This window comes from Sminthopsis crassicaudata, chromosome 2, assembly GCF_048593235.1.
Source record: "Sminthopsis crassicaudata isolate SCR6 chromosome 2, ASM4859323v1, whole genome shotgun sequence".
In the NCBI taxonomy this organism is placed as follows: Eukaryota; Metazoa; Chordata; class Mammalia; order Dasyuromorphia; family Dasyuridae; genus Sminthopsis; species Sminthopsis crassicaudata.
Genome location: NC_133618.1, coordinates 659,801,565 through 659,825,919, shown reverse-complemented (window position 1 = coordinate 659,825,919; position 24,355 = coordinate 659,801,565). Strand labels below are relative to the sequence as shown.

The following is a 24,355-nucleotide window of genomic DNA, read 5'->3' as shown; positions in this document are numbered from 1 at the left end:
GAGCCAAAGAAAGAGGAGAAAGACAGTTTTTTAAACTCAAGGATACTTGGGGCACTTGCTCTCTAGATCTCTAACTCTGCCCTAAAGCTCAGAGCTTATGGTACTCCTTAGTTCAACATCTGTATTCTTGAAGTCAGATGAATCTTAGGTCTGATATTTACCAGCTTTGAAATTGTGGGTCTCAGTTTTCACATTTTTAAATGGTGCTAATAATAATTAATAATAATAATAATAATAACAAGAGCATTTGCCAAATCACAGAATATGTAATATTCTCCTATGAGGATCTGAGTTCAAATCTAGCCTTGGACACTTACTTACTAGTTATAGGCTTCTGAGCAAGTCATTTAACATGTGTCTGCCTCAGTTTTTTTAATCTATAAAATAGAAATAATAGTAGAACCTATATCTCAGGGTTGTTATAAGTATTAAATAAACTAATTTTAACAAAGCACTTTCCAAACCGCAAAACACTATCTATGTATATGCTGGCTCTTGTAATGATGATGATGATGGTAGCCGTGGTGATAGTGATGTATCTGTCTTTGAATGGTTTTTACTCAAGATACAAGATTATCACATTAAATTAGGGGTGAGCAAACCTGAGTTCCCTAGTTTGGTATTTTATAGTCAAAAGAGTTGAGAGCCAGAAGGGATCTCAGAGCTCAGCTAGTCCAACCTTCTCATTGTACAAGTGAAAAAAGGAAGTAACTTATCCAAGGACACACAACTAATAATTGGAAGAACCAGGAGATGAACTCAGATTCATCGACTCCAAAACCCATGGTTTTTTCCCTCTAGCACACTGCTTTGGGACAATTCATTTAATTTTTCTGTGCCCCAGTTCCCCAATTGCTCTGATTACCTCACAGGTGTGCAGTGAGGAGCAAATGCAATAATCCCTCTTCAGAGCTCTCCTTGCATTTGACATTTCCTTTTTTATATTGGTACTTAGTAGGCACTTCATAAATGCTTTATTGAATGGACAAATGGATAGATGGATGAATGAAATACATGTCTTGTCTTCCCAACTAAACTGTGTGCTTCTTAGGGGCAAATACTCTCTCATCCTCATCTGTGTTCCCCTGTCCTCTCCTTCCAAGCTTTCCAAGAGAACTTCCACATACAACATATGGGAGAGGATCAACAAATATGCATTGTGCCATGTTGACTATTTTAAAAAGCACTTTAGGGGATTACAAAGTGCTAGACAAATGTGAGGAATTCTCTTTTTTGTCCCCTCTGAGTCTTTAAGACTCTTTGATTCTGGAAAAGTTAGAAAAGGTTTAGGCCCTTAGGGGGGCAGTCAAATAAAGACAACTGCAGAATGGGATGGGGTGAGGGAATGAGGTAGAACAGCTATAACATAAAAAAACAAGAAGCTATGCATTTTTTATTTCCTTCTCAGGTTAATTTTACATTATTTCAAAGTCTGATTCTTTTTGTGCAGCAAAATAATTGTATGGATATGTATACGTAGATTGTATTTAACATATACTTTAAAATATTTAACATGTATTGTTCAACCTGCCATTTGGGGAAGGGGATGAGGGAAGGAGGGGAAAAATTGGAACAAAAAGTTTTGCAATTATCAATGCTGAAAAATTACCCATGTAGGTATCTTGTTAATAAAAAGTTATAATTTTTAAAAAAACCAAGCTGTCTCCACACATTGTCTCCTCAATGGGATTGAAGTTTATGTCTCCTTACCTAGGAAAAGCTTTGATTGTTCTTTTCTCTGCCATTCTCCCTCACCCCCTACCACAACTAGTCCAGGGCTCTGATCCCACTGAGCAAACACAGTACTAGCTCTGCAGCATGGTGATTTTACTTCTGTGGACCATGCAGGGGCTTAAGGAAAAACAGACTTACCGATCCCATGGTCTGTCCTTCCAGGATAGTGTAGGTGGCAGATCCAGGTCTCAGGAGTGAGGACACAAAGGGTTCCATGGTGGTAAGGGAGACATGGACAGTTAATGGCGCTAGGGTGGTTAGTGTGGAAGCTACAGAGACAGATTGGAAAGGGGGAACAGAGAGACAAGGTAAGAATTTCAAGCCTCCTAACCTATCACAACCAGTCCTCTGGGATCCCTGAGACAATCAAGGCCACAGGGAGGGGGAATAGAAGCTGTCTCTGTCTCAATTACCTTCAGCCTTGTACCTCAGTGGGTAGATCTATATTAACTTGGTTTTGTATTTCTTGTTCCTCGTAACCCCTCTTCCAGTAATACTTCCCAGATTAATTCACACCACCACCTAACTTGCTAATACTATTTCTAGTCTCTCCTTTAGACGGTACTTTTTGGAATTTTGCAATAATCTATATCAGATAAATCGAAATTTTTCCGGTCTTGTTAGTCCAATATGCTATATACTTTTTCATCCTGGTCCCTATTTCTCAGCACTGGGAATCATCAGGATAGTCCTGAGGGTTAGATATACATGGAAAAACTTCAGCCTAAAATTGGACATAATTTTACCCATTCAGCAAAGTCTAGGAAGGCTGAGAGGGGATAAACTTAATCTATAAACTTCCAGAGGAAACAGAGATAAGGGATTCAAATTTGTTACTCCAATCTCAGAGGCGCCCTTTGGAGCTGGAAGGGAATGATTTGATGACCAATTCCAAATTATCCAGTTTTCCCCAAAAGAGTCACCCTATGGGACTCATTTTCCAAACCAGGGGAATTATTAGAATCCAAAAGATTTTAGAAAACTCCATAGATAATTGTTCTTTATGGACCCCTATGGGTCAACTGAAAAGAGCTGAGAGGATACCAGGCCTGGAATGGTTCAAGGAGGACAGCATGTGGGAAAATGCCCAGGGCTTTCCTTGTCTGCATTAGAACATGATGGGAGTTGGAAAGAATACAAAGCTAATGGGAATGAAGGAGAAACATTGCTGATGCTCTTATGAAAATAGGTGTGCCCCTATTACCAGGAGTCTTGGAACTTACCTTCAGATTGGATGCTGTTCTCAGCTAGAGAGAGGTTACCCAGCATCATCCCCACTCCCTTCACTTCCCGGTACAAGACCCAGACAATATCCATGGGAGAAGGGGCTCGAGTCTTGTTTCCAAATACAATGGTTGTGTTTGCCACCACTGAGCCCAGTCTAAAGACAAAGGTTCAATATATTTATCAGTTACTTGGATAAAGGCATAGCTGTCAAGTTTATCACACCCATCAATACCACAGAGTGCCTTGCCTAGATCTAGGAAGACTTATTTCCCAGAATTCAAATCTGGCCTCAGTTACTAGCTGTATTCTCCTGGGCAAGTCACTTGACACTATTTGCCTTGGTTGCCTCATCTGTAAGATGAGTTGCAGAAGGAAATGGTGAGCCATTCTAGTATCTTTGCCAAGAAAAGCCCAAATAGGGTCATGAAGAGTTGAATAAGACTGTATAGGAGCAACAAATGGATGGCACAAAGAGCAAACTTCTTGGCTTCTTAACATAACGGATGAAGGAATACGAACCCAAAATTATCCATACAGGTTAGAACACTGGATTTAAACATAAGATGAAATAAAATATGAATTTTGTTTGTTTGCTTATCAAGAAATATTTCTTTTCCTAATATCTCAATAGAAAGACATACCTTCTGAAAACATGCACAGTCAAGAGAAACAAATTCTCATATTGGCCATGTATAAAAATGTGTCATTCTGCATAGTCAGTAAATCAGGATAAATGTAAAGTCTCACATTTATGTTCAGAAAATCACATGTGCAAGTAGGATGGGGGCAGTGTGGTCTAATCACAGCTCAATAAAAAAATCTGAGAAGTTTAATGGGCCACAAGCTCAATATCAGCTAAGAAAGTGGTGTCATTTTGAAATGGCTTATAGGATCCCAGACCAGTAACCTGGTGATCCCATACTGGGAAATCAGAGCTCCTCTGATCACACTAAATCTGTTCCATTCTGGGCACCACATTTCAAGAACCCTGACAAGTTGCCACCTATCCAGAGAACTATAATCTGGATGGTGAGGAAGCTAGAAACCGTATCATATAAGGAATAATTGAGGAAAATGGAGTTATTTAGGATGATGAAGCAAATTGAAGGTGTATATGGGAGGTAGGGGAATTATGGCTCTTTTCAATTTTTTTTTCTGAATTTACTCTAGGTGGATCTATGTAGAAGGCCAATGGGTCCATGTCAACACCGACTCACTATCTCTAACAGATGTAGAGGGCCAGTAGGTCCGTGGCCATGTTGGCTTACCATCTCCCTAATAACTGTAGAGACATACTGGATAAAGATCAGGATAATCTTGATGGAGAATGCATACAGAAGAAACAAGGCATTTTAAGTATACTATTTACCCTTAAGCAATGAATTAAGCACACACTTGAGATGTCATTTCTACTATTTACTACTCTGTTTGGACACACACTTTGATATTGATAAAACATCTATTTTAGTATTGATAAAGCAACTGTTTACAATTCTATTGAATCACAATTAGCCTAAAAGATATAGTAAGCTGGCACTCAAATTAATAAAATGAAGACTGCAAAACACATCTTCCACTTGGCCTCAGGTATCCACACTCTTGGTTTTCACTGGAGCTGGACTCCAAAAGCTCTAGAAGGGAGAAGTGCAACCAAGGACTGAAAGTTAAAGGGAGGCATAATTCAGATTAACCTAAAAAACAAATGTCTAACAAGTATAACTGTTTAACGGGGGACAGATTGCTATGTATGGTAATGAGCTTTCCATCACTGAAGATGATTAAGCAGAAGCTAGATGAGCTCCAGGGTCAGATGCTATAGTAAATGGTGTGTTCGATCAGGTGTCTTTGCTATGCCTTAGCTTCCCTGAATTGTTGTGCCTCAGTTTCCCTGAGTTGTTTTCCTATTCTCTGAGTGGAATTATTGTGGTCACCCCCCTTCCTTGCCCCATTGAAACTAAGAGAATTGGGGCCTCGAAGCTTTGGCCACTCTCACATTCCAGTGAGTCATAAAACTCTAGGTGGCTTATCTCAAATGCTATCCCAGTCCTAGACTTGCTCCTGCCCTCCACCTTCTTATCTTGACCCCATCCTATTAGGCCTAAGTAATGATCCTTTCCTGGAATTATGGCTTGTCCACTCATCCAGTGTTCTCCCCCTTTGCCTTTGTTTCCCTGATAGCTGGAGCCCTATAAAAGTCTCTGGAATTAATCACTTGCTGCTGAAGTCTTTGAGACAAGAATCCCATGCAGCCACTGGGGATTCGAACATCTTTTGGATATGAGTCCTGTTTGACCGGCTAGCCCAAATTCCCCACTATTAAAATATAAAAAACAAAACTCTGTCTTGCCTTAGTTTCTCCAGCACTATAATCTGTGAGGTCTTTTCCACTTTGAGATTTTGTGGTTTTGTCATTCTAGCATCATGACTCATGACCCTGCAAGGAAACATCTACTCTCTCTCTTCTCCAAAAGGATTCATGGGACATGCCAAAAGAGACACAGTTTTGTGATTGTTGCTATTATTCAGTCATTTCAGTCATGTCTGACTTTCTGTGACTGCATTTGGAGTTTTGTTTTTTTTTTTCTGAGGCTGGGGTTAAGTCACACAGCTAGGAAGTGTTAAGCGTCTGAGACCAGATTTGAACTCGTGTCCTCCTGAATTTAAGGCTGGTGCTCTATCCACTGCGCCACCTAGCTGCTCCCCGGCATTCTATTTTCAGAAATCCAGGAGTGGTTTGGCATTTCCTTCTCCAGTTCATGTTACAGATAAGGAAACTGAGGTCAATAAGATTAAGTGACTTGTCCAGGATCACACAGCTAGTAAGTGTGTGAAGGCAGATTTGAGCTTAGGAAATAAGTCTTCCTGGCTCCAGACCAGGTGTTCTTTCTACTATAGCACTCTTCCCTGATTATTCCAGCCCACACTGATTTCTCTGTCAGCTGCTATATGCTCCATTGGTTTCTCACTGTTTTGTGTATGTCTTATACTCTATTTGGACTGGTTAGTCCCTATGTTGACATTGGATCTTCCTCTTCTCTTGTCTTTACTCCAGGGTTTAGGTCAAAAACATGGTCAGTATGGAGACAGGTGGGATTCAGTAAAAACTTCTTGACTTGGAGCATGGGTAGCTTTGGCGCTGTCCCAGGTGCTGATTATGTAACTGTCATAGACAGTCCTTTCCTTCTGGGGAATCTGATTTAAATGAACTTGTTCTTTCCTCAGTTCTTTCTTTATCTCTTACTGCAAGGAGTCCTAAACTCAAAGAATCCTACTGATTCTCTGTCTCTCTCTCTCTCTCCCCCTTCTTTCTTTCCCACCTTTTTCTTCTTGCCCTCTTCTCTCTCTCTCTCTCTCTCTCTCTCTCTCTCTCTCTCTCTCTCTCTCTCTCTCTCTCTCTCTCTCTCTCTCTCTCTCTCTCTCTCTCTCTCTCTCTTCTCTCTCTTCTCTCTCTCTCTCTCTCTCTCTCTCTCTCTCTCTCTCTCTCTCTCTCTCTCTCTCTCTCTCTCTCTCTCTCTCTCTCTCTCTCTCACAACCAGGTCACATTTCTCTACCCAGAGCTTCATTTCATCACACCAAGCTACTTCTACTGGGTATAGCAAGGAGAGGTTGGTAAGGAGAGAAGGAAGGGACACAGAGGCAGAGGAAAAATTCTGAGCTTGGAGGGATTTTGTAAAATGATTCCCTCCCCTGGACTGTGGCTAAGAACAAAGCTAGTTCCTACCCCTAAGCTACAACTAATAACAACTACATAAAGAAGGAAGAGGATTAAGAGTCTAGTCCTATTCCATGAATCCTTCTTTAATATGCTCAGTTGGAAATGATGTCTTCCTCCTCTGACATTATTGTACCTTTTATTCCTTTTGTGCACTAATCATTATAACTTATAATAACATGGTGTGCCAAAAGTCTGTGCAGTTTTAAGCTTTGCACTAAGACTTTTGGAACTCCCTGTATCATAAATGAGAATGATCAGTGCATAAAAAGAATACTAAGTACTATGAAGCAAGAAGATATTAAAGCTAAAACTGCACTGACTTTTGGAACATCCCATATAGTTATGTGTATTACTGTCTTATTTTTCACACTAAATTAAACTATTTGATGACAGGAATCTTATTTTAATTATTTCCAGTAAGCAGAATTATATCTATCTATCTGTATATAGAATATGAATGCATGAATGTAAAAAAGGATTTATTAAACCACTTTTCATATATCCTATACTGTGCTAAATACTAAGGGCAGAAATTCAAAAGCAAAGATAGCTCATGATCTCAACTATTTTACATTCTGATGGAAGAAACAGCACATATAGGGGAATGGTAGCCATAGAGATCTTTGGGTCCATGAAATCATAGGAATAGTAAATGGAGTCATCAATTTACAGGTTTTTAATGAACTGAAAGTGGGGTGGGGAGAAGAAACAAGAGGAGACATGGTTAAGAACAATGATTGCTTACCTAAAGCCATTGACTTCCACTCGATCAAAGCTGGAGAAAGCTCTTTGATAGATGGGAGTCAGCTGGAGGGGACAAACAAAAACAACCTGATCTGATCTGCTTCCTGGCAGCTAAGGATTCCCAGGAGCAGTCACTATGCCTGCCAAGTGAGAATAATAATCCCTGGCATTTGTATAGTGTTACACATCTGATTATCTCATTTGATCCTCACAACTATGCAAAGTAAGTCATACATAAATTATTATCTCCATTTTATAAATGAAGAAACTGAGGCTGAACAAGCCAAAGTGGCTTGCCCAAGGTCCACTATCAGTTTATGGTAGAATTGAGACTAGAATACAGATTTCCTAATTCCAAATCTTATCTTCATTCAATAAACTCATTATGCTCTCATAAATTCTAGGTTTAAAACAACAATCTAATATATACACACACATATACTCCAATCCCAAATACCCTTTCACCTAGAAACAGATCTTTAAAGCCTTCTGACTCACTGTGTGTGTATACATTTGTCATTGTTTATTTTTGTCTGGATTTGAGATTTCTTAAATGTAGATGGTATGGAGCTGTTGATCAGAAACTCCTCAATAACTCATTGGAGATTTTTTTGTGAAGACAAGTGACTTGCCCACAGCCACACAGTTTGTAACAGATAGGATTTAAATCCATGTCACTATATATATACAAGAGAGAGAGAGAGAGAGAGAGAGAGAGAGAGAGAGAGAGAGAGAGAGAGAGAGAGAGAGAGAGAGAGAGAGAGAGAGAGAGAGAGAGAGAGAGAATGAATTTGGTAATGGCCTCAATCATCTCTACCTTTGAAGGTAAACATCACTCACAACAAAGTCTAGAACAGAAAAACCCCAGCATCACAGAGAACAAAAGAACCTTAAAAGTTGATTTTGCTTCCCTGCCCTTAATATTTAGGTCAGAATTACCATACACATAGCCCATGAACCATATGTGGCCCAGAACTCTCCCAAAGAGAAGCTGAACCAGACACAATTGTAATTGGGAAATTTTTAAAAAATAAATAAAAATATAATAAAACACAGATAATATTAATATGCAGTTTTCTAAGTCAATATAAGGTCCATAGGGATCCTTAGGTACAGGTTAGTGGCCCCATTTCTAATTAGAGTTTGACTATAGAAGACAATAAGATTTTTTATTACAATTGTTTGAGCTGAGCTTTTTTTTATCAGTGGCTTATAAATAGCTAACTGCAGACAATTGTCTAAGATTGGATAATTCTGAATAATTTCTTTGAACTTAGAACTTCATTTTCTCATCTGTCAAATGGGAAAATAGTAATACCTACATGTCTGACTCTCAGGGATTACTCAAAGATAAAATGAATTAATTGATAGGACTAAACTTTTACCTTGGAAAGCTTAAAGATACAATCTCCTGCTATTTTTTGATAGCACTTGATCATAGAATCTCATCTATGTGTAGAGAGAAATTTTCTCCTGATGGTGGAAAGTCCAGAAGTTTCTGCCTAGACACTCCCCTTCCTTTATAAAGATCATCAAGGATAGGAGCCACATCCTCCACATCTTTGGTCCCTTTACTCAGTGTTGGATGTCAGATGCTAAGGATGCTAAGAATTTAACCAGCAAATAGGAAGCAGATGCTGTAGGACACAGGCAAATAGCAGCTGCTAAAAAATCATTGATTAAAGATTTGGAGCAGTCTTAGAGGTCACTTATCCAGCTCCCTCATTTAATAGGTGAGAAAACAGAGTCCCAGCGAGATTATGATCTGCCCAACATCACAGAGGATGTGTGAATGGCAGAACTAGGCTCTTTGACTCCAAAATCCAAGGCCAAACCCCTAAGGATGATGATGGCTTACCTGAATTCATTTCTCAATGACTAACAAATCCCACCACATAGGGTGGAATACCCATCCCATCACTATGACTCTGAACCCTCAGAACATAATTCTCCATCCCCCATTGATTATTTCCTTCTTCCCTTCCCACTCAACCTATCCAACCCCCAACCTACCATTCTAAAGTTACCTATGCCTGTTCCATAAGTAATGGACTTGCTTTCATCTTAAATAGTTCCCTTTCTGACTTCTGTTTTCTTGTACTCACTGAGACCTGACTCCCTCCCAATTATAACTTCCCTGGTCATCCTTTCCAGTTCTGATTGAATTTTCACCCATACCCCTTGACTCACTGGTCAAGATGGGGGAATTGGAACACTCCTTGTTGCCCATTGCCAATTCCAGAATTTCCCTCTGACACCATCACTCAGCAACCATTGGTCCTTTGAAATTCACTCAATCCTTCTTTTTTAGCTGTTATTTACAGAAAGCTGTAACATTATTCTTCCTTCTTTAATGAGTTCAGTGTCTGGCTCATTGACTTTCTTTTCCCCAACTCCTGTGGTCGGACTTGGTGACTTCAATATACTTGTCGATACTTCGTCAAATACCCAACCTCCCAGTTCCTCATTTCTCATGACCTACTCCTCCATCTCACCTCCGCTACACAGAACTTATACCCTTGATCTTGCCATCACCCAGAAGTGTTCTACTTCCATGTTTGGGAACTCAAAATTCCTTTATCTTATCACAATCTGTTGTCAATGCATCTCTCCTTCTGCATTGTAGTACCTAAGTCTATTCTTCATCCTTACCATGATCTCCAATCTCTCCATTATTCAGTTCTTTACCCCTGCACTGGTTATACTCTCCTCCCTCATGTTGACTCCTTGGTGAACCAGTTGAACTCTGCTCTATTCTGTACTCTTGAGTATCTTAATCCCTTATCCTAGCAAATATCTCACCCTAGCAAGCCTCAGTTTGGGATAACTCCCATCATCCACTATCTTCACTCCTACTCATGTGTTACTTAAAGACACAGGAGAATAGCATGAAACTTCAAGGACCTGATCCCCAGTAAACCAGTTCAACTCTATAAAATGCTCTTCTTTCAAATGCCTTGGTTCCTTGTCCTATCAATGAAAATTACCCTGCCAAATCTCTGCCTAGGATTACTTCCACCATTCACTCACTGCTTTACTCCTGTTCCTATATACAAAGATAATCACAATTCTGCTGAATGGGTTCACTGTAGCAAAGCAAACTTTTTAGATTTTTCTAATCAAGCAATTTACTCTTCTATACACTGCCATGGATTTTCCTAATCTTTTCATCCCTCTTGAAATTTCTACAGGACTTAGCACCCACCCTACCCTCTCTGCTAAGAATCTTGTATTTCACCGGAATAAGAATGAGGCCATTCACTAAAAGCACTCTCTTTCTCCTTCTCTACAAATATATCACTCAGATGTCTTCCAGCATTTTCTCCTCTTTCAACCCTGTCTCATATTAAGAGGTCGCTCTTCTCACTAAAACATACTATTCTATATGCACAAGAGATTCCATTCCATCCTCTCTTCTCCAGCAAATTGCTCCTTCTATCATTTCTACTCTCACTAATCTTCAATCTCTCTTTTTACTGAATGTATCCCCAGTGTTTGCAAAAACATCTATAGCTTCCCCATCTGCAAAAAAACCTTTCATTTGGTCCATCCATTCTCTAAATTTCATCCTATATTTCTCCTCCCTTTCATGGGTAAAAGCCTTGAGAAAGCTATCTTGATGCTTCTACTTCCTCTCCTCTCCCTCTTTTCTTAACTCTCTGAAGTTTGGCTTCTGACTTCCTTCAAATGAAGCTATCGTCTCCAAAGTAACCAATAGTCTCTTAACTGCCAAATAAAATATCCTTTCTCCAGATCTCATCCTTCTTGATCTCTCCGCATTCTCTGACACAGTCAGTTACCCTCTTTTTGATATTCTCTTTTTCTTTAGGTCTCCATGATACTGAGCTCTTCTGGTTTTCCTTTGACCATATGTTCATTCCTTCTCAGTCTCCTTTGCTGGATCTTCATCCAAAGCTCTTAGTAACTACTTTTTGAAATGAACAAAGAGACAAATAAGTGAATGAAATTAAAACGAATGAAGGTGATCTACTCAACACACCTGATTTTGCACGTTCTCACTCAGGAGCTTGTATTCCAGGGAGGTGGGATCATAGAATGCAGTTGTGAAGATTTCATTGGTGATTTTGAAGCTCAAGGGTCGAGTCACATGGTTATAATCTGGGGATTGGTATATTAAGTCCTGTAATGAAGAGTTGTGAGCAGAAGAAGAGGCAGAAGGCATGGAAAGTTCAGTCCCATCAGAGGTGGGCCTCCATGATGAATCCACAGACTCAGTCATTGAAGGATGTGACCAAGACAGGTAAGGTGTGATGGTGGGGGTGGATGTCAAATGAACACTTGGAGTAGTAGGTGATGAGGCAGATGAAATGCTGGAGAAATTTTCCAGGGAGACCACAGAGGTGGGAGATGATTCCATCACACTGGTTGCATCAGAAATGACCGTAAACTCTGGGGCTAATAAGCCTGTTGTCAGAGTAGATCCAGATGGTGGAAATCTGCTAGGGTCAGATATGGTAGGTTCTAATCCTTCTTGATGGGTAGTTTGATGGAAGGATTGTAGAGTAGAGGTGTTGGTTGAGGACTCAGTGAACATTGACATAGATGCAGGCACAGAGGGAACTCTGGGAATTCCAGATGTGGTAGACTTGGATGCATTTAAAATCATTGGTGTTGATGGTAATAGGGATGATGATGGTGATGGCAAATGTCGCGTTGGAGACAGTAATAACAATGTTGCTAGAGATGAAAGGGTGGAAGGACCCCTTGAGCCAGAGTCTACATTGGAAACATTAGCATCACTCGCTGGATTTGTGTCCTGTATCAAGGTTGGTAAAGGTTCTCTAATGGGAGGAGATTCAGATTCTGGCTGCCTTGAAGGTTCAGGAGTAGGAGTCTCAGTCTCTTTAGGATGAGGAATAACCAGGACAGGAAGCTTAGGTACCACTGGTGATGAAAGCTCAGCAGATGCTAATGTAATGGAAGCAGGTTTGGAAGCATCTGACTCCAAGGTAGCTGTAGAAGTGGCATTCCCCAAGTCACTCGAAGCCAATGTCAGATATGAGGAGGTACTTGCTTCAGCTGTGCCAGAACTCCCTGGTCCTTCTATCCCTGGTCCTTCCATCGGAGGGAAAACAGATATGGATGACTGTGTTGATGTGGAACTATTGGTCTCAAGAGAAGAAGCCGGTATTATGGTAAGGGCAGGTAAGGTTCCAGCTGGTTGCCTGGCCAGTCCAGATATGTTAGATTCAGTTGGAGCAAGTTGGCCAGATTCAGAGTTCATTCCAGATAAAACTCCCATAGAGACTGGTCTTGGAACCCTTGTTGTAGAAGAGGATCTGGATGTTGATTGTGGTGGGGTGGATATCTGTGTATCTACAGCTGTCCAGGAGGAGGGTCCCTTCACATTATCCTTTGAGGAAGACTGAATCAGTTCCAGTAGATCTAGGGGTGACATATGATGACGGTTGGAGTCCCTGGAATCATGTGGATAATGTTGGGATGAAACCAAAACTGCCAAGAAATCTGAGAAAAATGAATAGTTTTCATTAGTCTAATCCAGTGGTCCTCAAACTTTTTAAATAGGGGCCAGTTCACTGTCCCTCAGACTGTGGGAGGGCCGGACTATAGTAAAAACAAATGCTCACACTCTGTCTCCGCCTCTCAGCCCATTTGCCATAACCCGGAGGGCTGCATAAATGTCCTCAGCAGCTGCAGCTGCCCTGCAGGCCATAGTTTGAGAACCCCTGATCTAATCCTTGGGAAGAGCCTGGACTATGAAAGAGCAATGATGATGGTAAAAATAACCCACAACCATCCCCTCCAATATTTATCATTTTCCATTTTTTGTCATATTAGCCCCTTTGATATATGTGAGGTGGTACCTCAGAGCTGTTTTCATTTGCATTCTAATAAACAATGGTGCAGAGTATTTTTTCATAGGACTATAGAAAGCTTTGATTTCTTTGAAATCTTCCTGTTCATATCTTTTGATCATTTATTAATTGGGGTATGACTTGTATTCTTATACATTTACCTCAGTTTTCTATATTTGTGATGAGGCCTTTATCAGACATACTTGCTACAAATTTTTTTTTCCTTGTTTTCTGCTTTTCTTCTAATTTTGCTTACATTGTTTTTGTTTGCATGCAAACTTTTTATTTTATATAAGCAAAATTATCTATTTTACATTTTGTAATGCTCTCTATATCTTGTTAGCATACATCTCTATATCCTATTTATCCATAGACCTGAGAGTTAAATTATTCCATGGTTTCCTAATTTGTTTATGATATCACCCTTTAGTATTAATCATGCCCCCATTTTGACCTTATCTTGGTATACAGTATAAGATGTTGGTCTATATCTAATTTCTGCCATGCTATTTTCTAGTTTTCCCAGCAGATTTTGTCAAATAATGAGTTTTTGTCCCAAAAGTTTGTATCTTTAGGTTTTCTATATACTAGATTAGTATGGTCATTTACTATAATGTATTATATGCCTAATCTATTCTACTGATCTATCACTCTATTTCTTAGCCAGTACAAAATTATTTTGATTATTGCCGTTTTATAAAGTTTGAGATCTAGTACAGCTGGGCCACCTTTCTTCATTTTTTTTTCATTGATTCCTTTGATATTCTTGTCTTTTTGTTCTTCCAACTGAATTTTATTATATTTTCTAGTTCTTAAAAAGAATTATAGTTTGGTCTGCATAGCACTAAATACATAGGTTTATCAGGATAGAAGTGTTATTTTTATTATATTGGCTCAGCATTCCCATGAGGAAGTAATATTTTTCCAGTTGTGCAGATCTGACTTTATTCATGTGAAAAGTGTTTTATAATTGCTTCCATATAGTTCCTGGGTTTTTCTTAGCAGTATTTTACGTTGATTACGGTTGTTATAAATGGAATTTTTCTGTCTTATATCTGGGCTTTGTTGATTATATAAAGAAATGCTGATGATTTTTGTGGATTTATTTTATTTCCTGCAACTTTGCTAAAATTATTAATTACTTTAGCTAGTTTTTAGTTCATTCTCTGGGATTCTCTAAGTATATTATCATATCATCCATGAAGTTTGTTAGTTTTGCTTCCTTTGCCTAGTGTAATTCCTTCCATTTCTTTTTCTTTTCTTATTGCTATAGCTAGTATTTCCAGTACTAAAGAATGTTTATTAAAGAAAGGTTTATGATCACCTAGGAAGCAATGTGACTGACAAAAATAGATCATGTCAGACTATTCTTATTTCTTTTTTCCCCCTGAGGCAATTGAGGTTAAATGACTTGCCCAGGGTCACACAGCTAGAAAGTGTTAAGTGTCTGAGAGCAAATTTGAACTCAGATCCTCCTGACTTAAGAGCTAGTGCTCTATGCACAGCACTACCTAGCTGCCTATTTAAGTTCTACTATTTAAAATGACTTAGCAGAGATGGCAGGTATATCATATGTTCAGAGGGCAAAAAACTTGGAAGAATAGCAAATTTCCTAAATATTAGAATCAACATCTTCAGAGATATTGATAGGCTGGAAAACTGGGTTGAATCTAATAAGATCAAATTATAGAGATAAAAATAAATTCTAGCATAGGTTCAAAAAATAAGACTTCACAAATACAGGATATGAGAGGCCTGCTTACAAAGTAATTTGATTGAAAAAGAGGGTTTTAGTGGCTCAATGGACCAACTCCAATATGTGGAGTTGTTTTTCAGTCATATCTGACTTTTTAATGACCTTTTGGGGTTTTCCTTAACAAAGATAATAGAGTGGTTTGCCATTTCCTTCTCCAGCACATTTAACAGATGAGGAAACTGAGTCAAATAGTGACTTGCTCAGAGTCACACTGCTAGTGAGGCCACATTTGAACTCAGATTGTCCCAAGTCCAGGCTCAGTACTCCGTGCATTATGGCACTCCCTAGCTGCCCCAGCAATATGAAAGGGAAGCAAAAAATAATGCATCCAACCTTAGGCTGCATAACTCCAAGAAATAAGGTGACATAGCTGGTGGTCAGGAAGAAGTCTCTGGTTAGGAAGATGATGTTGGAGAATAGAACCTGGCTCATTGGGTTATGGTATAAGATGCTTTTAAATTTTTTGATCAGGGACTGGATGTATCTAATGACTGCCAGGGAGAAACTACTCTTCTGAATACTTAATATAAAGGATTTATATTTATTTTTATTTTATTTATTCACAGTTGTTAAATGCAAAAGGAAAGAGGAGGAAGAAAACTGCCCAAATATGCCTAACCAATTAGTTAGAAAAGGTATCAGATGGCATAGCAGTGGAAAAAGAAATCATCACAAAGAAGGCAGAAGTGATACTTCTGGCTTCAGATGTTCTATATACTGTTTCACAAAATAAAGAGAAAAGTCTCTATCTCACTTTCTCTACCTATTTCAAAAGTCTAGGATGAGGGGAAAGGATCCATATGTACAAAAATGTTTGTGGCAATTTTTTTGTGATGGCAAAGAAATGGAAAATAAGTTTATGCTCAACAATTGGGGAATAGCTGAATAAGTTATGGTAATATGAAAGTAATGAAATATTATTGTTCTATAAAAATGATCATCAAAATTATTTTAGAAAGGTTTGGAAAGATTTACATGAATTAATGCTGAGTGAAACAAGCAGAACCAGTACTATGATGTACACAGTAACAGCAAGATTGTGCAATGATCCATTATGAAAGACTTGGTTCTTCTTAGCAATTCAGTGATCCAAGGCAATCCCTATAAACTTAGGACAGAAAACGCCATCTGCATCCAGAGAACTATGGACACTGAATATAAATCAACACATGCTATATTCAATTTTTCCCCTTTTTCTCCTGTTTTTCTTTTCTCTCATAATTTTTTTCCTTTTGTTCTGATTATTCTCTCTCAATATGATTCATAAAGAAATATGTATTTTTAAATTGATATACATGTATAATCAAAAAAACAAATTTTAAAACAACAACAAAAGACTAGGATAAATATAACATTTCATTTCCTTTGCTTTCCAATCCCTTTCATTCTAGCCCTCTTCCCAAAGTGTTCTCCTTCCTCCTTTCCTCCTGAATCTTTAGGGAACTGTTCAAGTTCCTCTTCCTCCAGCAAGTCCTCTGTGACCATACCATCTCATTGTCGTCCATTCCTTTGCTAAACTTCTACAGTAAAATCTTACAAATAGATCTTTTTCCCTCACTGACTTTTTTTACTATTCATCTCCTGTATGTATTTCTAGCTACATTGTAAGCCCCATCAGGCAGTAGTTGTCTTTATTTGCACCCACACACACACATCTATAGTGTTCCCTAGCACAGTGCTAGATACAAAGTAGCTACTCTATACCAATCAACAAATAAGCGCATAAGATACTGGGTAAGTCACTTAGCCCTTTTGGACCTCAGTTTCCTCATCTGTAAAAGTGATCTTGGAAGTCCCTTCCAGTTTAAAATCTGTGCTCATGGGAGGAAAGAAAAAAAAAAGAATGGAAGGAAGGAAGGAAGGAAGGAAGGAAGGAAGGAAGGAAGGAAGGAAGGAAGGAAGGAAGGAAGGAAGGAAGGAAGGAAGGAAGGAAGGAAGGAAGGAAGGAAGGAAGGAAGGAAGGAAGGAAGGAAGGAAGGAAGGAAGGAAAGAAGGAAGGAAGGAAGGAAGGAAGGAAGGAAGGAAGGAAAAAAGAATATATGATCCTGGAGAACAGGGAAATTTTTTCTTTTTTCTTGGCATTTTTAACTCCAGTGCTAAGTACTGTGATAGTACTATGCTAAGTAGAATATAGTAATAGTTTAATAAATGCTACTTCTTGTTGCCATTGTTGCTATTTAAGATATATCTGATTATTGGGAAGGTTTTTTCTAACACCAAAAAACTCATATCCTTCATTAATCACTCAATGAGGATTTATTTAGCATTGTACTAAGTAATGAGAATACACAGACAAAAGTGAAATACAAAGATGAAAGTGAAATAAATTGAGGAGTTTACCTTCAACTGGAGAGACAAAGAGTACATATATAAGTATATAGAAAATATAGATGCAACAGGAGTGATGGTGCTAAACTTTTGCTTGGGTCACTTCCAATGGCACAGGTGCCCCAGCTTCCAAATGTGCATCCCCTTTAGTAAGAGTCCAGGACAGATCTGTCACCAGAAATGATTCAAGTATGTACCCTGCCCCATCATCCATATTACAGAACACAGATAGAGATATATTATACTATATATTACATAATATATAATACTATAATAATATTGTATATTACATAATATATAATATACATAATATATGTACACACACATATATATGTACATATAATGAAAATAAAGTAGTTGAAAGAGGAGCCACTAGCAGCTGGTAGGAAGGAATTCAGGAAAGGCCCTATGTTAATACCAGAGTTGAAGGCTCTTATGTAAAATAAGTGGGAGAGGGGGTACAGTGGGGCCATAGTCTCTCTTAAGATCTCAAAGATTGTTTGGTAGCCCTGGGGAACTCAGAGTGAAGAAAAAGAAAAAGTGTCAGTGTTCACAGGAAGGAGAGAGCAGTGTGTAATCAATACTCCTGACTAACTGATGGGCAGAATGATTTATTGATGAGATCCTGGGTGGGAAAGTGTCTGGGATGGGAAAGGATGACAGAAATTGGAGGTATGTAAGCAAAATTCCCAGAGAAAGATTTGTCCTATAGGTTCCCCCTCCCCGGGGGCTCCTGGGCTATCCTTCCAGTTCCCTCACTTACCTAACAACAGAAGCCAGGCCATTGGAGCAGAGTTCCAATCCATTTTGAAATGCCAAATTGCCTTTTCCTTGAGCTGCTTCTGGTTAATATGGAGTCCTCCTCCTTTCCTCAAAGGAACAGAAAGCACATGCCTCGAGTAACTCCCTGAGACCCAGTGGCCCAGAAGAGGGGAGGAAGGCCTGAAACAAAATTCTTGTGCCTTCTCCCAGAAACAATCTGAATTTCCCTTTCAGGAGCATCTGCAGTGGAAGGAGAACCTGGAGAAAACCATTCTCAATCCAAAAGGGTGAAGAGCTGATGGGGAAATTTCAGGGACTAGGGAGAGCCAGCTTGTGAGGATAACAATCAGAGCTCTTCCTGGGGCCTTTCACAATAACCTACCACTGACTGTTAAATTCAACCTTAGGTGTCTCTGACATCTGGGAGGGATTCTTCTGATACAGGTTAAATAGGTACATTCTATAGGGTACTTTGTAAACCAATTATTATCATTGGACTATCCTCTCCTCCTTGGGTTTCACCCACTCCCATTCCCAGAGAGCCAAGCCTACATTCAGAAACTCTGAGACTCTCCAGTCTATCTTACTTTAAATGTTAGTCTCCTGGGAAAGAAGTAGAACAAGAATCTCCTGGGGCTCTTTAAGACCCTATACTCAAAAGGGGTCCCTGTTGGTCCATCTTCAAAGCTGCCTCCTGGCCCTGTCTTGGAATTGGTTATAAAATGGGATTGGGATGGCCTAATAAATGTTTAGTTAACTCTTTTAAAAATTCAATCTATTGGACATGGCTCTCTTCAACAATGAGATGATTCAGACCAGTTCCAATGATCTTGTGATGGAGAGAGCCATCTGCACCCAGAGAGAGGACTGTGGGGATTGAGTATGGATCACAACATAGCATTTTCACTCTTTCTGTCATTGTTTGCTCGCATTTTGTTTTCTTTCTCAGTTTTTCCCTTTTTGAGCTGATTTTGGTGGAAATACGTATAGAAGAATTGTACATGGTTAACGTATATTGGATTATTTTTAGGGGAGGGGGTGAGGGGAAGGAAAGGAAAAAAATTTAGAATGTAAGATTTTGTAAGGGTGAATGTTGAAAATTATCCATGTATATATTTTGAAAATAAATTATTTTAATTAAAAAGAAAGCTCAATCTGTTTTATTAACATTTTCTCCATCACTTTTTAAGTCTAGCATTGGCAATCAATGAAACAAACAAGTCTTGATTTATGTGTTTCTGAAGAATAAATGTTCACACTAAAATTTTAACCATCAGCTCTTTGGAGATTTAAAGTTTTTCTGAGGTATAAATGTATAAATGTTCACACTGAAATTTCAACAATCAGCTCTGTGGAGCCCAGCTGAGCTGACTCCAAAATACCCTTAAAAGGGGCTCCTAGCCTCTTCCCAGGAGTTTCCTTTTTCTTATCCACAACCCAGATCCCATTTCTAACTAAAGATTTGCCTTCAATAGGCTACACTGCTCTAGTCTAGGGAAAATATTAAAAGTTCTATTGAATGTTGGCTATACCGTGGAGAGGGGGGAGATCTGTTGTTGTCGAGGTGGGGGGGATGAGTGATAGGAGATAAGGCGAGCAGGGGACTATGACTGCCAAGTCTCTCCCCCAAGCCGAGCTCAGCAAGCTGGTATCAGATCCCCACCTCCAGTGGTGGCAAGCAGACACATTCCTGGCTGGATTAGCCCCATCCAGGCTAGAAGGAGAAAGCTGGCCCAGTGACCCGCCTTGTCACCTGAGAAGCTGATATTCTCTGCTCAACATCATCTCCCTCCAGTTCCATCTGCACCCCTACTCCTTCCCTTGTCCTTTCTTCTCCTCTTTCTTCTCCTCTCTTCTCTTCTCCTTTTCTTCTTTTCCAATTTCAGCTTCTTTGTAAATTTTCTCTGTTCTCCCCTCCTCCTTTCCCCATCTCCTCCCCCCCTTTCCCCATCCCCTCCCTCTTTCCCCATCTCATCTCCACCATTTTTATTGGGTCTTTCTGTCCCCCCTCTCTTATTCTTGCTCCTAGACCATCATTTCATCTCTTCTTTCCCCTCTCACCCCCTCACACGCCTCTTCCCTGTCCTTCCCATGGCTTCTTCTTTCTGTCTGCCACAGATACAGGAGAAAGGGCCAAAGCTCCTATTAAAGGAGGCAGGAAGAGGGAGGAAGAGGAGGGGGGAAAGAAGGGAATGGAAAAGGGAGGAGAAGAATGAAGAGGAGGAGGCCTTGTCAGGGGAATTCAAATTTTCAGCAAGGACTGAGTCAAAATTGCTGTCTCTAGCCTTTCTTCCATGTCCCACTTTCCCACCCCCCCCACCCTCACATCATGATTCAGGTCCTTATTAACCTGGTATGTCTTTAGCCCCAAAGAAATGGCCATATTGATGCATCATGTGCTTTCATCCCACCATCACCCTTGGGGGACAGGCAGGGAAGAGACAGAGACAATGAGGGGAAGAGAGGAAGAGAGAGAGAAAGACAGAGAGAGAGAGAGAGAGAGAGAGAGAGAGAGAGAGAGAGAGAGAGAGAGAGAGAGAGAGAGAGGTGGAGGAGGAAGGGAGGGAAGGAAAGAGAGAGGGGAAGGGAGACAGACAGACAGATAAAGAGGGTGGAGAGGGGGAAAAGAAAAAGGATAAGAGGGAGAGGGAGAGGGAGAGAGCAGCTTTCCTGAGGGTTTATCAATTAGCAATAGTCTAATAAGGATCCAAGTTTCCTTTGGAGAAGAAGGAAATTCCTGGGCAAAAAAGTCACCAAGGATACCCACTCCTTCCAGGGTCTCATTCCTCCTTTAGCTGATCTTAGCCCTCCATCCTTTCCTCCTAAATTTCTGGCAAGGAAAGAGAGGGGATGGAAAGTGGGAGGGTGAAGGGAAATTAATGTATGGATCATAGCTCATAGATGTAAAGCCAGAAGCAACCTCATTGTCCATCTGTCCATTTTATAGATGAGGAAACTGAGATCCAGTTATGACTTGGCTAAGATCATACAGGTAGTAAGCTTCAGAGATGAGATTAAAACCCATATCTTCTGACTCTAAAAGGGGGGAGGGGTCTTTCTGTCATACCCATCATTTCTCCAGTCTCCTTGGTTCTAGCCCACCCCACTGTAAAGCCCAAATGGGTCAAACCATTTTAAGAAGCCTTCTCTCTCTCACCACTTTCTTAAATTAGAGCATTTTTAGCCTTCCCTTTCTCCTTCTCCCTGGCAGAGGGTTCCAGTGGACACCCACCAGCTCCCAGGCTAACAGTTCATCCTGCCATGTCATCCAGAGCTCTCTTACTGCTCATTTTTGTCTTGTGGACACAGATCCCTCCTTTCTGGCCCTGTCTTCTTCTAATCAGGGAAACCATCTGAGCTAATCCCAGGCATGTCCAAGGGCCTGAGAAGAAAGAAACAATTTGGGGGCTCTGGAATAGAGTGTCTAAATTAAGAAATAGGAGGTGTTTGTTTCCTGTCCCCATATACTGCCTTCCTATTTAACGGCCCTTTCCTCCCTTAGTGATTCTCCGTCTCCCAGAATCCCCACCTCTTACAGTCCCCTTCCTCTCACCTATCAAAGGCTGCTCTTCCATAGGAATCCTCTGAATTCAGAGGAAAGTATAAGTAACTGAGAATAGCATTTCTAAGGAGAGAAGCTCCAATGGGAAAATTTCAGGGTCACCTGCCTAGGTAGGTGAGTATGAAATTCTGGCCAGGAAGGTCCTCTCGGTGGCCCCCTCTCCCACAAATCACCCCACATAAAGAATCAGCTGCTCTGACTCTGGGTAAGAGCCTCCCCATCTCAGGGCCCTATCCTGGATCACTACCAAACACTACTATGGTTTCTTTGTATTCTGAACACACTTCTAGTAGGAATAGGAAAAGGCTGAGGGTCAAAAGCCAATTCCCAATGGATTGCCCCAAGTTTCCCCTCACTAGGAATCCCCTGCCCTGGGGCTTTCCTCCCCGGTGTCTTCTCAGACCCAGCTCTCCCTGTCTCGGATCTCTCCTCTGGCCTGGATTTTCCCCAGCCAAGCACCCCCTCCCCAAGTCTTCTTGGACCCAGGTGTCCTCTTCCCTCACCTGGGGTGGCCTGGGTGAACAATGAGCCTCCTGCTCTGAGAAGTGTCTCCCCACTCCAACACCGGAGAGCCAATTCAGCCCAGCCCAGATGAGCCAACCCTTAAATGAGGAGGGGGTGTGGCAAGGGAGAAAGGGAGGGAGGAGGCTTCCTGGGCCTTTCCTCTCACCCTCCACCCCTCCCCCTCATTCCAGCCTCCCACCCCACGGATCCAAGACTCTTACTCTACTTCTGGCTCCCACTCAAGAGGAGGAGCAGGTGTGATGCACCTGTCTGATTCTGGGGAGCCGGTCAGGTTTCGGTTACAGCTCTGTTTCCAGTCTAAATATCAGAAGGGAAAGCAGAAACAGAGGGATGGTGCAGTGAAGGGAGAAGTCTGCCCGATGAAAAGTCAGAGAATCTTGGTGCAAATACCAGCTCCACTGTGCGGCCTTAAACAAGTCACTTCTGTGGGCCTCAGTTTCCCCATCTGTCAAATAAAGGACTGAGTCCTGAACTCCTGGGGAGAGGAGGGAATAAAATTTATACAGCACCTTCACTAAGCACTTTCCCAAATACTATCTCATTTAATCCTCACAACAACTCTGTGAGGCAGCAACAATAAAATTATACGATGATCAGTTCTGGTGGATGTGGCTCTTTTCAACAGCGAGATGACTCAGGCCAGCTCCAGTGGTCTTATGATGGAGACAGCCATCTGCACCCAGAGAGGGGATAAGCGTGAACCATGACATCGTACTGTCACTCTTCTATTATTTGCTTTATTTCTCATTTTTTTTCCTTTTTGATCTGACTTTTCTTGTGCAGCATGATAGTTGTGGAAATTTGTATAGAATTACACATGTTTAACGGATATTTGATCACTTGCCCTCTAGGAGAGGGGATGGGGGAAAGGAGGGAAAAATTTTGGAACACAAGGTTTTGCAAGGGTGGATATTTTAAATTATCCATGCATAAATTCTGAAAATAAAAAACTTTAATTAAAAAAAAAACTGTGAGGTAGGTACTATTATTATACCCATTTTACAATTGAACAAACTAACTACAGTGACTTGCTCAGAGTCACACAGCTAGTAAGTATCTAAGGCTGGGTTTGAACTCTTCCTAACTCCAGACAAGGGCCCAACACAAAGATGGTGCCCAGGGCATTCTGGTCCAGGTTGGGGCTGACCATTAGGGGTCCTTCCAACAGATTCTGTGATGTAAACTTCTGCTTCTGAGCCTCCATCACTAAGACATGGACTCGCCCTCATGTATCAAGTGAGGATGGGAGTTGGGGGAGAAGACTTAGATGGTCTCTAAAGTCCCTTATGGTTCCAGGTCACACAAGTGCCACAAACACACAACCTCCCATCTCCCAGGGCTATGACCAAGCCTAGGACAGAGGCAAGAGGCTGGTTCTTCCCGGGGATGCTTTTTTGGCCTGGTAAAGAAAGGAACAGCAGCTCCTGGACACTCTGTGATAGCCTGACCGGGGGGAAGCTGGATAGGGGAGCAGCTTATCTGATGGGAGAAGGGTTATTTTGGAGTCAAGGTTCAACTCCCAGTTTTTACACTATAGAACTTGAAGCAAATCCAGTTGACCTGTCTGGAGATCAACTGCAAAATGGGGCTGATAAAATGTGTTTTTCAGCCTTCACAGAGTTGTGCTGCCTGACTTAAGGCTCTAGATTTAGTGGATCTGGACTTGGAACAACACAAAAAGCAATCACCTAGGCCCGTTTCTCATTTGACAAAAGAGGAAACAGAGGCAAGACCCGAATAATTGTGACTTATTACCCCCGGGCTAAAGCATGTGTCTAGGTCTGCCTGAGATCACGCCCTCTGAGGCAGGAACTGTGTATAGTGCTCAGCCCAGAACCATTCCTTAAGGATGGCATGAGGGATTAACAGTGGGTAGAGTCAATGATTCTGTCTAAACCCCCATCAAACAAGCCTGGGAGGTGGGAGCCCCGAGTTCTGCCTCCAGCAGCAGTGATGGAATAAGCCAAATCGTCCCCACTCATTACCTAAACCCTCAAGGAGGTTCATCTGTGGCCGGGTCGGGAGCCAGCTGTGACTGGAGTTTGGGCTCGCTCTGTGGTCTGACATAAGGGTTCATCTGTCTCTCTGACAGGCTGATGGACCCACCCAGGGATCCAAAGTCCAGACAGTGAATTCTGACTTCGTTTGAGCAAGCCTATAAAGAG

The 24,355-nt window shown here is 40.8% G+C and overlaps 1 protein-coding gene across 1 annotated transcript in view; it reads right to left on the bottom strand.

The window, feature by feature from the left end:
• Positions 1-22,214, bottom strand: part of LOC141558979 (uncharacterized) — a 33,669-nt gene extending 11,455 nt beyond the window's left edge. The window contains exons 1-6 of the mRNA XM_074296949.1: positions 22,169-22,214; positions 18,105-18,206; positions 11,421-12,907; positions 7,422-7,483; positions 2,958-3,115; positions 1,873-2,003 (exon numbers count right to left, since the gene is read on the bottom strand). Coding sequence (XP_074153050.1) covers positions 1,873-2,003; positions 2,958-3,115; positions 7,422-7,483; positions 11,421-12,907; positions 18,105-18,147 — 1,881 coding nt within the window. The 5' untranslated portion in view covers positions 18,148-18,206; positions 22,169-22,214. The remainder of the gene's footprint in view (positions 1-1,872; positions 2,004-2,957; positions 3,116-7,421; positions 7,484-11,420; positions 12,908-18,104; positions 18,207-22,168) is intronic.
• Positions 22,215-24,355: the final 2,141 nt, after the last annotated feature.